The sequence below is a fragment of the Gavialis gangeticus genome, unplaced genomic scaffold (genome assembly GCF_001723915.1).
Source record: "Gavialis gangeticus isolate Ggan-Ray unplaced genomic scaffold, GavGan_comp1, whole genome shotgun sequence".
NCBI lineage: Eukaryota > Metazoa > Chordata > Crocodylia > Gavialidae > Gavialis > Gavialis gangeticus.
This window is the reverse complement of record NW_017728995.1, coordinates 4,330,271-4,345,928: the sequence shown is the minus strand read 5'-3', so window position 1 is coordinate 4,345,928 and position 15,658 is coordinate 4,330,271. Positions and strand designations below refer to the sequence as shown.

Sequence of the window (15,658 nt, the reverse complement as noted above, 5' to 3'; positions counted from 1 at the left end):
ATAACCGAACTCAGCACCACTTATGGACGACACCCCCTGACCCAGCCTGGAGGAGTCCCAGGGCTGGGATGAGTAGGGGTTCCCTGGCTGTAGGTAGTGATGGGGCTACTAGAGGTACAGCAGGATAAGGCCTGGAGAAGTAATGACTGCTGGGCTACGATTAGTAGGGAATCCTGGGTTAGGGTCAGGGTTTAGATGTGCAGAGTCTAGGGCTGCAGTGAGAAGTGGCTGTGGGGCTAGTGTTAAGGCTGAGGTGCAGTAGGCTTTACTAGGCATAATTTGAGGGCTGGGAGAGAGAGACTTCCCATGTTTTCTCCTTAGCTGAGTGACTAGGACAGTTACTAGGAAGTCAGAAGACCTGGGTTTTAGGTCCCCCTCATCCAAGGGGACGTTAAACCTGGGTTTTTCTGATTTCCCAGCATAACACTCTAACTCCCATGCCATGTATTAGCCCAAAGGCTGATGTCTAGTGCTCCTGTTGAAACTAGCTTATGAGGCAGCTACAAGAAGGGTTATGTGGGAAATATATGGGGCCAAGAAGAGGAACAGCAGTGAGAGGGTTAAGTGACGTGTGACCTCAGAGGCAAGCAAGCCCTTGGTTCTAGCCTGGGTCCATGTTTTCAGAGAGGCAGAGGCTCCTCCTGCACTGCTGTCTGTCATGTGTTTTGTTTTTTTTTAAAGAAATTAAATGAATACACTACACAACAGAGCAGTACCTCTTCTTCAAAAAAAATGTGCTGCGGAAGGGCCAAAATAATAACTGACTTGTAGTGTGGGTGGTTAGCACACCATGCTGGAGGTAAGGAGGGGCGTAAAACCCCAGCCTTTGAGGAAAAGATGGAAAGTAATAATCTAAATTTGGTGGTCATGGGCTTTGGTCAATCAGATTTTCATGTACCTACAGCAGTAGTCTCCAAACTTTTTTGATCATGCACCCCTATCTATATAAATAGACATTCTAATATTTTCTTCCCGCATCCCAATGGATTGTCCTGTGCACCCCCTGGGGTGCATGCACCCCACTTTGCAGACCACTGACCTAGAAGACAAGGAGTTTGCATCTGACAGCACAGCCAATGGGCAATCTAGTATGCATGTCCCGCCTACATGCAGATACAACTGTGTGCACACTCAGGCTTAGACTTCCTACTGGAACCTAAGTAGCATTTTTGGCACATAGATGACCAAATCTGGCTGGCCAGGAACGAAACAGAATTTCAGCCAAGGGGATCCACTGGCTAGCGTTAGGGTTGGGATCAGTACAGGCTGCCAGGCGAGGATTTTGTTAGCAGGAAAGTACATAAGATCCAAATGAATTATAGTTCTATCTAAAACCAATAAAGCCTAGTTAGTTAATTCCAAAGAAATTATTTGGCGTTAATTCAAAAGCAAATATTTGCATTTGATTGGTATTTTTTTTTTTTTTTAGGAAAAAGAGGAACTTTTAATCTTTTGCTAAAGGATTTGAAGATGTTTTATTGATTGTTGACTTTAATAACACTAGTCTTTGATTTCTGCATAAAAGGAGAACTGGAAAATACATTTATAAAATTGAAGTATTTTGCAAAAAGTAGGCATGAACATATTTACAATGCATTAAAAAACTTGGATAAAAAATTAATATCTGGATTTACATTCAGTTACCATGTTAACCACCTGCCTTCATACAGTAAATTCTGTTGTTAAAATATTAGCAGTATTTTTACTATGTTAAATAAAACTTTGTCCAATTTATAAAGTTTACAATATTGTCATTACCACTTCATCAGTCCATTTATAAATTAATTCACAGGTTGTATAACCATTTGTCAGACTGCTAAGATCAGTGTGGTACTCACAGTGTTTTATGGAAAACCACTGCTTTACTAGTTAACCTTTGAGGTTAATCATTACAGATACATTAGAAACATTATATTCATTCACAAATCAAATTCCAAACATTTTACAATATATATTACAATGTGCAGCCCTCCAAAATGGACTGAAAATGTTACAAGCCAAAAATCTTGTTTTTGCCTCATTTTTGTGTTAACATTTATTCAACTCTGCTGAGTGATCAGCTATGCCTTAAAATGATGAAGCTATTTAGAATACATACTGGCTGTGTCTACATGAGTGGCAGACTGTGCACTTCTTATTGCACAGTCATTTAGTACTTGCACTGTTGTTACTGCGTGTAGCGTCCCCACACATTTTTTTTCCAGATGTTACTGCACAGTAGCGTTGCATCACGGTTAGTGCCCACCAACACTATTGTGCAGTAGCATCTTGTGCAAATTGTCAGACCTATTCATGCAAAAGATGTACTGAAAATTATATCCTATTTACAGGTACATCTTGGGCACACAACATTAAATGATTGCTTCTCTTGTGAAATTCTGTGAAAATTCAGCTGGTGAGCCTTGCAATGCAATTATGACTTATGTTTTTCTAATGCAAGAACATGTGTGAACCAACCTGAACCATTTCAAGTGAAATCCATGGACTTAATTATCCATCATTCCCCTCCCTCTTTCATATATGTACCTTGAAGCATCTAATGGCAGCAGGTCACATTTTAGAATGGGGAACCAAACAACACAAAACTTAGCAGGGTGAGGCTAGAGAAACTCCCTGGAAAATTTTCCTCAGCACCAGACCATCTCCTTTTCCCCAGCATGATTAAGGCTAGGGACAGGCATTACACATAAAGCGGTTTAAGTGATCAGAAAATGATTTAAACCTGTAACAGAACAGATGTTCAGTGCACATAAACCGGTTTGAAAATGGCTGAAATTGGTTTGAGATAAATCTGGTTGAATGTAGTATCAGACTTAACTGATTTGGCTCAAACCAGCTTATGCAATGTCTGTGCCAGACCCCTTGCTGGTTTAAGATAAACCAGACACCCCCAGCATCCTGGTATGCTCTCTGGACTGGGCAGGCTCTCTGCTCCACAGCAGAGCTGGCCCCTCCCCTCTGCTCCCTGGCTGCAGCTCGGCAGAGACTTGCAGGCAATTATTCCCCACTTCCCTCTGTGTTACGCAGGCACCGCAGCATTCGCTGCACAGAGGTTTTCAACCTTTGTAAAACAGGGTACCCCTTCTGGTGGGTACCCCTGCCAGATGTAGAGGGGAAGTGTGGTGGGAGTGCTGACAGCCAGCCAGGGAGTGGGGGGGCAGGGGCTGCTGACAGATGGCCAGACGCGAAGCCAGCAGCATGGGGAGCTTGCACGCGGCTACTGCCACCATCTATAAATTCCATGTCACTGCTGCACACTACCTTCCCGTGCCCAGGTATCCCCACTTTGAAAAATCCTTCCCAACACTGCCATAACACTAGGAGGACACAAGATGGGAGCTGCCTGACTAGATAAGTACTATCACCAGGAAAAAAAGAACCACCCCAAGAACCAGTCTGGATTTTCCCCCTACAGTTCCTGGAAAATGTATCAGTTTTGCTATCTTGAAGAGAAGTGACTTAATTATGGCCTTAAAAGTTAAAGAAAATTTTCTTTTTTTAAAATAAAGGCATACTGTGTGTGAATTAACCAGCCATTGCAGGGAAGAGGAAAGCTCAAAGGACTCTAGTTTCAAAGGATTAACACAAAAAATAATCTAATGTAATGGAAACACTTCACACACACATATATATAGAGAAAGTGAATGGACTCACCAAAAAACAGGGGCAGAGACATTAGCAAAACCCAGGTCCTTATACAGCATATACTCATCAAACTCATTATGGTTAGATGAGGGACTTGAGAGCTGCTATATGATCCTCCAAACAACACCTTCTGAGGCCAAGATTGCTGCATTGCAGCTTTTCAATGAGGCATGACAAGCCTAAATACTGAGCTGTCACCACTGCTTGCTTGTGGTTTAGTCTGTTGGGAGGGGCTGGTGTTAGAGCTGGGCAGAGAAAGCTAAGGGGAAAATTGTTTTTAATAATTGCAATGAATAAGAGAGAGAGCGCCTGGAGAGTGCATGTGTGTGGCTAGAGAGGGTCAGGGAAGAGTATGTAAAGGTGGGTAAGTGGAAAGTGAAGTCAAAACTAGTCTCCAGAGCCTAGGATGTCAGTCCTGATTAGTATCAATTTAGATGTTGAGTCAGGGCAGGATTCATTTAGGAGCTCCCTTATACCATAAAACTGGGAGGGGACAACTATATAAAGAATCATATCTATTTTGTTATTGTGTCTTTAGAAGGTAATTTATTTTCAGGGATTTTAACAACTGATTTGGGATGCATGCAAGGAACTGCTGACTGGTTTCTGCATGCCTTTTCCTCACTGATGTTGTATGTCTACAACCACATCTTCCATATGTCTACTGTAGTGTAGCAACCAGCACAAAAGCAAGGCATCACTGACAGCATATAGTGCAAATCCTGCAGTTAAGAAATGGCAGTGAAAAAAACAGATCTCTGAGACACTATACATTTGTTTCAAGTCCAAGCAAACGCCCCATCCGCTCCATGTTCTTGTCAATTGTGGCTTGACAAGTGATCTCCTTGGCACATTCCATTGGAAACCAACCTCGCTCACCATCTCGCAGTCGCTCACCTTCATACCAGCCTGCAAAGGGGAATGGAGGGGCAACAATAAATACTTTCCAACATGTTTCAAATACATATGTAAGAACTGTGTATGGCACACTTTTAGAGAGAACCTTGGTGCACAGTCAGCCATCCCACCTATGCACTTCTAATGTGTAAAGGGTAAGATACACACATTAGGCAATTTGGTTTAATTGTGACTCCAGACTGGGAACAACAAACAATAAAGTAGTAAAAACTATAGGATATTTGACAAATAACAGTTATCTTTGGATCTCAGACACTCTGTAAGTGATAGCAAACAACCATGTTGTAAATAAGAGCTTGATTATGTTGAATATCCTCAAGTCCCTTGAAACCAATGGGAGTCCAATTTACTCAGTATCCTTCAAGTCATTTTATAGTTAACATTTATATTTTGGCAGCATGTACTGGCAACAGCCAAGCTGGACTGTTGTGTGCGCAGCATTTCATAATCAATTATAGTCCTTGCCGCATGGAATTTAGCATATTACAAATTACCCCATTATAGTGTGAAATACCCATATGTAATATTAAGACAAAGTACTGTGTATACTGCTTGCCATGACCATGTTGAAGGCCAATCTTTTAAGGGGGCTGCCTGTTTAAGAATTTGGTTCATGCAAAAACTATTTTAATGCTTTTTGACACCTGCAACTACCTGCAAATCTCCAAATGAGAGATTCCCATAATGTCTTCATAAACAGAGGCTGCCCTTTAAATATTTCGTCCTAAACCTGTGGATTTTCCATGTTGTTTCCCCAAAGCAGAAGCCAGGATAGAGTTGCACCTTTATAGACTAATTAAATAAGAGATCAAAAAAATCACAGAATGATAGAAAAATAGGGTTGGAAGGGACCTCAGGAGGTCATCAAGTCCAACCTCCTGCTCCAAACAGGGCAATCCCCAACTGTATCATCCCAAGACTTTGTCTAGCCTGGTCTTAAAAACCTCCACGAATGGAGTGTCCACCTCTTCTCTGGGTAATCTGTTCCAGTATTTTACTACCTTCCTAGTGAGATTTTTTCCCCTAATAACTAACTTAAACTCCCCTTGCTGCAACTTGAGACGATTACTGCTTGTTCTGTCATCTGCCACCACTGAGAACAGTCTAGGTTCATCCTCTTTGCAACCATCCTTCAGGTAGTTGAAGGCTGCTATTAAACCCCCTCTCAGTCTTCTCTTCTCCAGACTAAATAAGCCCAGTTCCCTCAGCCTTTCCTGAGAAGTCATGTGTTCCAGCCCCCTAACCATTCTCGTTGCCCTCCGTTAGACTCCCGCCAATTTGTCCACATCCTTTCTGTAGTGGGGACCTCAAAACTGGTCTCACTACTCCAGACGTGGCCTCATCAGTGCCAAATAGAGGGGAAGGACCACTTCCTTTGATCTGCTGGTGATGTTCCTAGTAATACAGCCCAGTATGCTGTTAGCCTTCTTCACAAAAAGGGCACGCTGTTGGCTCATATTCAGCTTACTGTCCACTGTAACCCCCAGGTCCTTTTCTAAAGAGCTGCTGTTTAGTCAGTCAGTTCCCAGCCTCTACCACTGCATGAGATTGTTCTGTCCTAAGTGCAGGACTTTGCACATGTCCTTATTGAACCCCATAAGGTTTCTTTTGGTTCAATCCTCCAATTTTTCAAGGCCTCTCTGAAACCCAGTTCTACCCTCCAGCATGTCTACTACTTCCCCCCCCACTCTTGGTGTCATCTACAAACTTCCTGAGGGTGCACTCCATCCCTTCTTCCAGGTCATTGATGAAGATATCGGACAAACCTGACCCCAGACCTGACCCCTAGGGCACTCCACTTGATTCCAGTTGCCAGCTAGACATCAAGCCATTGACTGGTACCCTTTGAACCCTTTGAACTGGACAATCTACCCAGTTTTCTATCCACTTTATAGCCCATTTATCCAACCCATATCTCCTTAGCTTGCTTGCAAGAATGTTGTAGGAGGAGACCATATCAAAAACCTTGCTAAAGTAAAGGTATATCATGTCCACAGCCCTCCCCACCTCCAGAGAACCAGTCATCTCATCAAAGAAGGCAATCAAGTTGGTCAGGTATGACTTGCCCTTGGTGAATCTATGCTGATGTATAGGAAAAACTTCTGTAAACAGAGGGCTTACTTCACTGGATACTTTGAAGGGACTGAAAGAAGCAGACTGCTAAATAGAAGGCAGTGATTAGAATACAAAGGGTAGGGAAGGGGATACCTAGGCTGACACCGTGTTTTGTTGTAGAGAAAATGCTACAAGGAAAAATGAATTCTTCCAACAAAATAATCTGCTTTGCTGACAGCATTAGCATTAACTAAGCAGAAAGATGTTCACCTACCATCATTCACTTTTTGATAAACTAGAACCACATCAGCAACCTGAAGGGATAGTTCATCTGACTGCTTTGCAGTGTAAGTTCTGATGATCTCCACCTGAGTCAACGCTGGGGAAGAAACAGGACTTACTGGATTAAGATGCATATAAGAAATCAATATCTTTATATTTTAACAATACAAGAAGGCATAGTAAATCCCGATTTTAGGCTGTAACAAAATAAAATTGTTCAAGTAATCTCAGTAGTGTAGAACATTAGCCAACGGGCTTTCACTTGATAGCTACACACAAACATGAATTTAGGTTATGTGCCTAAGCTCTGGCTTTCTCCACCTCAGCCAGGTAATAGGCTGATATAATTGACCAGATCAATGTTAATGAATGCAAGGAATATAATAATGTGTAAAACGGAACCTCTCAAAGAACCTCCACAAAACCCCACCTGGTTCACTGTGTGCACAAAAGGTCAAACTTTGGTTATGTTAGAGGAAAAGAGCAATTTCAAAGGGAACACAGATGACCGTTTTTTGTAGGGAAATACATTTCTTTTTTCAGTCTACACTTGTTCAGTTTAACCACCAAGGGGCAGTATATTTCTGTTTTCATGTCAACTGTCTGAACAGTCTTGTCTCTTGCTTACTTGTCCTGTCTGTGTTCTGTCTGTCGCTGTTCTGTCCAAGTGTGGTAATCCAGCGAGCTCTTTCACTCCTGTAAACAATTGAGACAAATTCAGTTTCCAAGACTGCTGACCTTAGAGTGTTAGAGGTCCTGCCCTTTTCACAACTCCGGATTTGAATCTTTCTCCTTTCTCATGGGAGGAAAGCATGTTTTCTTTTAATTTCACAAGATGGCAAGATAGATTTTCCTAAAAATACTTCAAAATTAAAATATAGCAAGATATTTTAAATGACCAATGATATTGCTTTTGTTTTGTAGAAGTGGTATTCTGATAAAGGAGGAGCAAAAGAACACTTTATTCATTTGGGGACATGTTAGAACAGTGTTTTAAAAGAAGTACTTGAAAAATTTGGTTTTGTGTGCACATTTAATTATAATATAAGCACTGCCTTAATCTCTGCAACCAGTAGCTTTTATATTATTTCTAATCTAACAAATAACTCAAAAGTAATATTTTCATTAAAAGAGAAGCATTTGGAAGTATATTTGTGAACACCCTTTTCTATAAAAACTAACATGCAGTGCATCTTACAGACAAGAACATTTTTGCAGAATGGTGACAATAAAAAGAAATGCTGAATTGTCCTATAGCTGCAACTTGGCTGGATGTATATTTAGAAAGGAAAACTGATCTCTTTCAAAAACGAGCAAACAAACAAAAACTTTCCATATGTTCTGAAAGAAGGGACACATTCTGTCCCTTGGCTATGCTGACTTGGGAAGTCTGTGAGAAATATCACAAATATCCAGCTTAACCCTAAACATTACCTTGCCAAACAACTGATTTTAGATAGACTATCCTGAGATTTTTTTAAGTGAGTAGAGATGGGCATAGGAAGAGTTAGATTAAACGAACAATTTTGGGAGATGTGTAAGTGGGATAAGGATCAAGGAGGTACTGGGCAGTTTAGATTGGAAAACAAAAGATTATTATGGGTTACTCAATTCAATACCCTGAACTACAATTTAAGCTGAATGTTTCTGATCTTTGAAAAATTAAGATCTGACTTCCAACTCACCATGCTGGGATGCAAGTATATAGCTCATTTTGTGAAACAACCATTTTAATTAAACACATTATTTTGTCTGACTGTTGTTAAAGAGAGTCTAACATGTTCAGATGGTTCAGGTAGCAGAAAAATGGATTCTTAAGATACATTTTTAAATCTGAATTCCCAAGTGCTTTTAAAAGCCAGTTACTGAACTCTTTTAGATACACATCCCATGTTTCAGGTGAATAAATTATGCACACAAATTATGTAATATGTTCAGAGGTATTTATTAACTAACATAACATTTCAGTATTTCAAAACCGGTGTCAGTTGGAATATGACATCAAGGGAATGCATGTGTTAGAACAGTGTTTTAAAAGAAATGGTTGAAGTATGGAAGTATTAGAACAGTTTTAAAGGATCACCAGACAAAAGAAAGTCATCTTGGAATCGCATCTCGCTCCCCAGTCTGCCTCTTGAAATGCTGCTACCAAGAACAACTTTCTGCACTTTGACCATGCCAGGTTACACTTGAATCCTTTGTCGTGCACATTGATTTTAAGCTCATAACTTTTCCTGTCATGTCTATCAGAATTTTTCATTTGAGCACTCCCTTTGGTCATCTATCAAACCACCTCCTATGCTTAAAACCCACTCCCTGGGCATGCATGCATGCATTTATGCCAGCTTAAATTACTATGCAGTAAATTACTATGCAGTAAGTAGGAATAGGCTGGCATCTACACATGCAGGCATTAAAATGCATTAATGCTGTGCGTGGACTGACTTGGGACTAAAGTTAGTATAGAATTATTTTCATAAATTCTTTCAACACTTATTCTCTCTGTGTTTCAATAAATGACCTCTAGGTCTGGTCTGTTAAGCAACCTTGAATAATCAGGTTTAGCCTTGTAATAATTCTTTTGCGCAATTGCTTTCAAAAGTACATAATCAAAATTATATCAATCCCTCCATATAAGTACAACTCCATTTATCCACTGTATTTATTATCTTTGCTGCCTTTAAAGCAGCTGCCCTCTATTTAATTATGTCTTCAGGTAGGTTGACCAAAATTCAACAGTGTGTCCCAAAGAAGTGTAACCAATACTTTACAGTGATAGCATAATATAGTTAGACTTCAGTGAATAAACCTTGTGAATTCAAGCCAACATCCTGTTAGGAGAGTACATTTGAAAGGTGTCAGGATAAATGTGTTCTACGAAAGAGTTTGTACATAAGGGGTACATCTACATGTGCACATTTAGACTTGTACTGTGTAGTAAATATGGTGACATGCCGACTTGAGCATAAATTTGATATCTATATCATACAGGTATCAAATTTAAGTTCAGTTAGTTACTGTGCAATAGTGCACATGTAGACACCTTACTGCAGTAACACTGTGTGTGTGGACTGACTTGGGACTAAAGGAGTCATAGGATAAATGTGTTCTAAATAGGAGTTTGTACATGGGGGTGTGGTCCTCTGACACCTTTAGCCCCAAGTCAGTCCATACACACAACGTTACTGCGCAGTAACTAATTGGATGTAAATTTGATATCTACAAGTATCAAATTTACATTCAGTCAGCATAATTTACACTCAAAAGATTTGTATTTTTTTGTCAAAAATACAAACACTTGAATATTGAAAAAAATCATATTAGAAATCCCATTGTGGGAGTTTTAATTTGTATCCATTGTGTCCCCATTTTTTCCTCTAGCATAGTCCCTCCAAGTTACTATATCACCTATAATGTACCACAGTGGCTCAGAAAAAAAGAAGGGAGATAGCAAAGGCAATGTAGTGTGGCTACCAAGTCTGGAAAGGTATGAGGCATTCTGAACAAATGAGGTAGCATTTCCAAAGCAAAGTTTGTGAGTTCTGATATTTCTTTAAAAGGTAGAAAATCTTCCTATATATGAGAATATTCCCCAACACCCCCAATTTTCCAGTCAGCCCTAGATATTGGTTTTGTATTTAGAAGTATTCAGAAATGCCCTTAATGGAGGGTGTGGAATGGACTTTTATGTACTTGCCCTAGATGGGTTATGCATTATTTTGCATGAGTCGTTTTTATTTTCCTTGGGAACAAAAATATTGTAAAAATGAATTTTAGGAGTTTAAAAATGTTAATATGCACAGAGACTCTTCCCTCCTTCTAGCAGATATTTCACACTCATGAATGCCACACAGTCTGCTTATTGTCCTACATAAATAAAAAAAAATCACTTCTGGCTGAAAAAAAAATCTAAGAGAATAATCTACTAGTTATATGAAGATTGGCATGGTGTCTAAATATAATAAGCATTTTAGTTCCATAACTGAAATTCTGCAATCTAGCCCTAATTCTTCACCCCAATTCTTTGCTATCTATATCTGTGCTAAGTAACTGGAAAACTCTACTATTTTTATTTGGTAATACTTTACATGTATTTTGTATGGTTTTAAAGAACAATACAAGGATCAAGCCAGTGATAAAACAAATCAGATCCTCAGGGACGGGGCAGCCTGCAAGCTTACTTGACAGCTCCCTGCTGGGCAGGAAATCGAGGAGACAGCTGCTCTGCCTCCCCTGCCTTTCCCCTTGGAGCAGGAGGTGGGGAGGTAGACAAGAGCACTGTGGGATAGTGGGGAGTATAAGACCTAGCCATACATTACATTCATCTTGACAAGACAAAGAAGCTGATGTTTGAAACAGTAACTTCTTTGCTGTCAATCTGCCATTTTGGTGGTGGATCCATCCTTTTTATGTTGCAACCAACTTGAACACATGGGCCATCACATTTTGTCACGCTAATTGTGCATATACATGAGGACAAGTTTAACATCTAACAGGATCTAAACCATGCTATTTACATGGTGGTATTTTCCATATTTTCCTTTTATTTTAACTGTTGGCCCGTGAACTTTTCTAAAAGGAAACCAGTGATCTTCGCGGCACAAGCCATTCTTCTTTGAAGTGAGTCTGGGTGAGGGGAAGAAGTTGACAATTCTAATTTGAAAGGATAGACAAGAAAATGTCCTTCTAAACTATGTCTAATGGTACAGACAGAAAAGAAAGATGATTCTGAAGAACTTGCAGGAGCTGAGGGACATTCTCCTTTGGAGCCTTCAACTAAGGTGTCAAGCATCAGACTGGTTGTGCGTCAGGTGAGCTGCCAGGGTCAGATATGGATTTTCTTATGCTAAGTGACAATTTAATTTGAATCAATGCATCAGTGGCAGGAGTATTATATCCATCCCAGGATGAATGTATAAGAAGCATACATGTAAAAAGCACATGCTGATTTTATGACAAATGGTTCTTTTTAAATAACAGCAGTAGTAGTATTAGCAGAAGTAATTGGCAAGCTTTAGACATATAGTCTCATGGTGGCATTTTCCCTTCTTTCTACTTGATTCCCCTCACACTAGGCTGAATAAGATCTAAGTTTCCCCTCACAGACCAAATGCCAAGATTGATCCATGAAGAACAATCTACAATTTCACCAACTAGCACTCAGCATCCAGATTGCCAGAAATAATCAAACAGTAATTGGGAAACTGACCCCTCAAACTAACAGTAATATCTTATATTTATAATGCAGAACTCTTTGCATGTATAAACACCACTGACTCATTCAGTTTGACCTGCCTGGTTAGGTTTTTATTCTTCTGTGTTTTCCCCATTTTAGCATCAGTCTTAAGGGCACAGTGACAACTTTCAAACCCAGTAATTATTTTCTGGATTTTTCCTCCTAAGTAGGCTTTGCTGCATTGTTATGTTTATGAATGGTGGTAGAGAATATAATTAGTTGCTAATAGTCACAACAATAAATTAATAAATTAAAATATTTTATTAAAAACTAAACATCTACAAATGCATTACAGTGTGGCCACACCGTGTGCCAACTCAGAACACATTTGATTCATTTTATAATGATGCTTTTAAAAGGAAAAATAATGATCTATAGTTTCTTTCAGAGTTGTTCTCAACTTTGAAAACAAGTCTAAAATGGCAAACTTTCCAGTTTAGGATATGTCAAGAGCACTGTGTGGTTAATGTTTTCATGTGTTCCACCCGCCTCCGGCTTCCAATGAGACAGATAAAATCTGTTGCTTCTGTGGAGGGCTTCTTGGTTGCTAACGACATCCCAAGAAAATGATGCCCTCTCTGAGGTTTCCATAAGAAAGAACAAGACACTTCTTGTTGCTGTAGTCAAAAGCAGGATGTTCCTTGAAACTGCCTCAACAGAACAAGGACCACCTCTATCCTTACCCTGATTCATAGCTCTGCCCAAGGCTATGCAGAATTCTCTGGCACTCTTTCTGCACTGTATCCCACTGCTCAATCACACAAACATCATTGTAAATAATCTGATACAAATCCTAGTTTCAGGACAATAAACTTTATAATCTAGCAGAGCTTTTCCTTGTTCTGTTACTACTATTATTAGGGCTTAAAGTACATCTGTACTTTACAGTAGCTATTTCCACCTGCGTGGAATCTGTGCCTAGATATAATTTCATAAAATGCTAAAATAGTAAAACATAAAAAGTAAAAATAGCAATTAAAACTCAAACTACATGCCAATGAGGAAAAGGCAGCACAAAAGGAATATTTTCTTAGACCTCTCAAAGAGCTGGCTGGTGTGTGCCTGCATGATCAGGAAATACATTTTGAATGGGGTTTCATAACTGCTTTATAAAACATTTATAAAACAGTATTTCTTCTTCAGAAATCTACAGTGGTGTTCACATTTGTGCACACAATTACCAAACTTGCACAAGCAAATGCAATATTTTATAGCAGTGGAGGCCAACCTTTTTGGTAGGCAGGCCACAAATTAGCCCCCCCAAGTCCCCCTAATACCCTTCCTGTCCTATACTGTCCTGTCTCCTGCTTTGATTTCTGCTTCCCACCCTCCCTGCTGCTGTGTTGCCTGACCCCTCTCTGATCTGCTGTATGCTGCACATTCAGGTTGTCTATGCCACTTATGGCAATTGTGGCTGCAAGTTGGACACTCCTGTTTTACAGGATCAGATGGCGATGCCTGCAATGCAGCTCAGGATGATTTGCAAATACAGCTTATGCCATTTAATTTGCCTTAAAAATAACTTTCATAAGAGATTTAAAACCGTTAGTTAGTTACCCTAGAGACTAGAGCTACCTCTGTGTTCTGAAGTAAAGCCACGATCTAAATCAGCGTTTCTCAACCCCTGGGCCGCAACCCAAAAGTGGATCACAAGAATATATGAAAGGGTCATGAATAAACTTTAAAAATGGATTCTCATTTAAAGGAGAAAAATGTGGGAAACTGTGGCTTTTCCCTTTGCAGCTGTCAGAGTCTCAGGCTGTGAGGGGCTCTTGGCACCCCCCATGCCCCCCACACACTGAGGGGCAATTAGCATTTTGTTCTCTCTGCCCAGCTGGGACCAGCTTCACTTTCCTCCTCCTGTGCTTCCTGAATCACTTCAGTCGGGGGCCTCTTGCCCTGTTGCCCATAAATGGTGGAGCTATAATGTAAGATAACAGCCCCCTCATCTCATCAGGACTGCCCAGGCCTGTCCTGACATGTGTCTGTTTTGGCAAATCAGCTGCTCTCATGGAAAACAGCAGTCAAAAGGATCCAAACTGTGTGACTGCGCCACTCAGTGCAGCTTCAGAAGAAAAGTGCGATCGTCAGCTGATGAGCAGGGATCCGGGTTTTCCATTCGCCACGGAAAACATGGTAAAACCCAGATTTTCTCTTAAAGGAGATAAGCGTGAGAAACAGTGGGGTTCCCCGTGTAGGCTGGCAGAGTTCCAGCCTACAAAGGGCTTCAGGGAGTAGGAGAAGGGCAATTAGGCAGGGGGTGCCATGTGCATGTGTGCACATGTCTTCCAGGCAGCCTGGAGACCAGGTCCTCACAGGTAAGTTTGTGGGGAGAGGGAGGGATTGAGGCCTCCATAGTGAGGGAGGGGCGGAGCTGGGCAGGGCTGGGGCACCTCGGTGGTGCATGAGGCTTGGGGCGTAGGGCTGTGATGCCACAGGGGCCACAGGGCCTGGGCAGGGAGAAGGAAGGGGCCGTGGGAGGCTCATCCAGGCATGGGGGCTGGCTCCCTGCCATTGCATGCACTCCCAGGGGGGCATTGAGGGGCATGTGCCCCCCTGATTTGTGCACTGGATGGGGGTCAGGGTGCCTGCTGCGGGCTTGGGCTCCCTGCCCTGCTGCAGTCTCCCCAGGACCTCCGCAGCCCAGTGGGCAAGACCCAGCACAGCATGGCAAAGCAGGGTGGGGAAGCTCAATGCTGCCACCAGGAGCCCTGAACTGCCATGGTGAGGTGCCCCCTGCCCACACAGCAGCAGCAGGGGTGGTAGCACCAAGTTGTGCCCTTCGGTGCTGCTGGGCTGGCAGGGGGCACCTCATCATGGCAGCACAGGGCTCACGGTGGCAGCACTGAGGTCCCCACCTGGTCCTGCTCTGCCCTGTCATGAGCAGCAGGGGCCTCAGAGGGAGGGCAGCAGGGCAGGGAGCCCAAGCCCACAGAGGGAAGCCCACATCCTTCCCTTACAGGCTGTGTCCCAGCTGTGCTGCCTATGGGGGAGAGGGAGCTGGACCCTATGGTCCACTCTGCTGCAGCAGCTGCTGCTTCCCACATGTGGCAGCTGGGGCCCAGGTGCTGCTGGGAGGATCAGGGGGCTGCAGACCCAGGTCTCTGACCCTGTAGCCTGGGCAACTTGGGGACTCCTTTGGCAGGGCTGGGAGGGGCGGGAGGCTCTGGGTGAGAAGTGAGGGGCACTTGCAGGGCCCAGAAGGCTGTGGGTGATGAGTGAAGGGCACCGATAGGGCTGGGTGGCTGTGGGTGGTGAGTGAGAGGCACCAGCAGGGCCCAGGGGGCTGTGGTTGGTGAGCAAGGGCACCAGCTAGGGGGTTGGAGGGCGAAGCTGTGAGTGCTGAATGGGGGTATCAGCAATGCCAGAGCGCCTGTGGGTTGGGAGTGAGGGGCTGTGGCAGGGCCAGGGCACTGTGGGTGAGGAGTGAGGGGCACCAGCATGGCTGGGGGGCTGTTTGGGAGTGACGGGCAATTGCATGGGCAGGGCACTGGTATATCAGGGCTGCTCAGCACCACAAAG

General features: G+C 42.3%; 1 protein-coding gene across 1 annotated transcript in view; it reads right to left on the bottom strand.

The window, feature by feature from the left end:
* Positions 1–3,164: 3,164 nt before the first annotated feature.
* ARHGEF26 (Rho guanine nucleotide exchange factor 26) overlaps positions 3,165–15,658 on the bottom strand; it is a 245,555-nt gene continuing 233,061 nt past the window's right edge. Inside the window, exons 13-15 of the mRNA XM_019503171.1 lie at positions 7,529–7,596; positions 6,893–6,997; positions 3,165–4,554 (exon numbers count right to left, since the gene is read on the bottom strand). Coding sequence (XP_019358716.1) covers positions 4,412–4,554; positions 6,893–6,997; positions 7,529–7,596 — 316 coding nt within the window. The 3' untranslated portion in view covers positions 3,165–4,411. The remainder of the gene's footprint in view (positions 4,555–6,892; positions 6,998–7,528; positions 7,597–15,658) is intronic.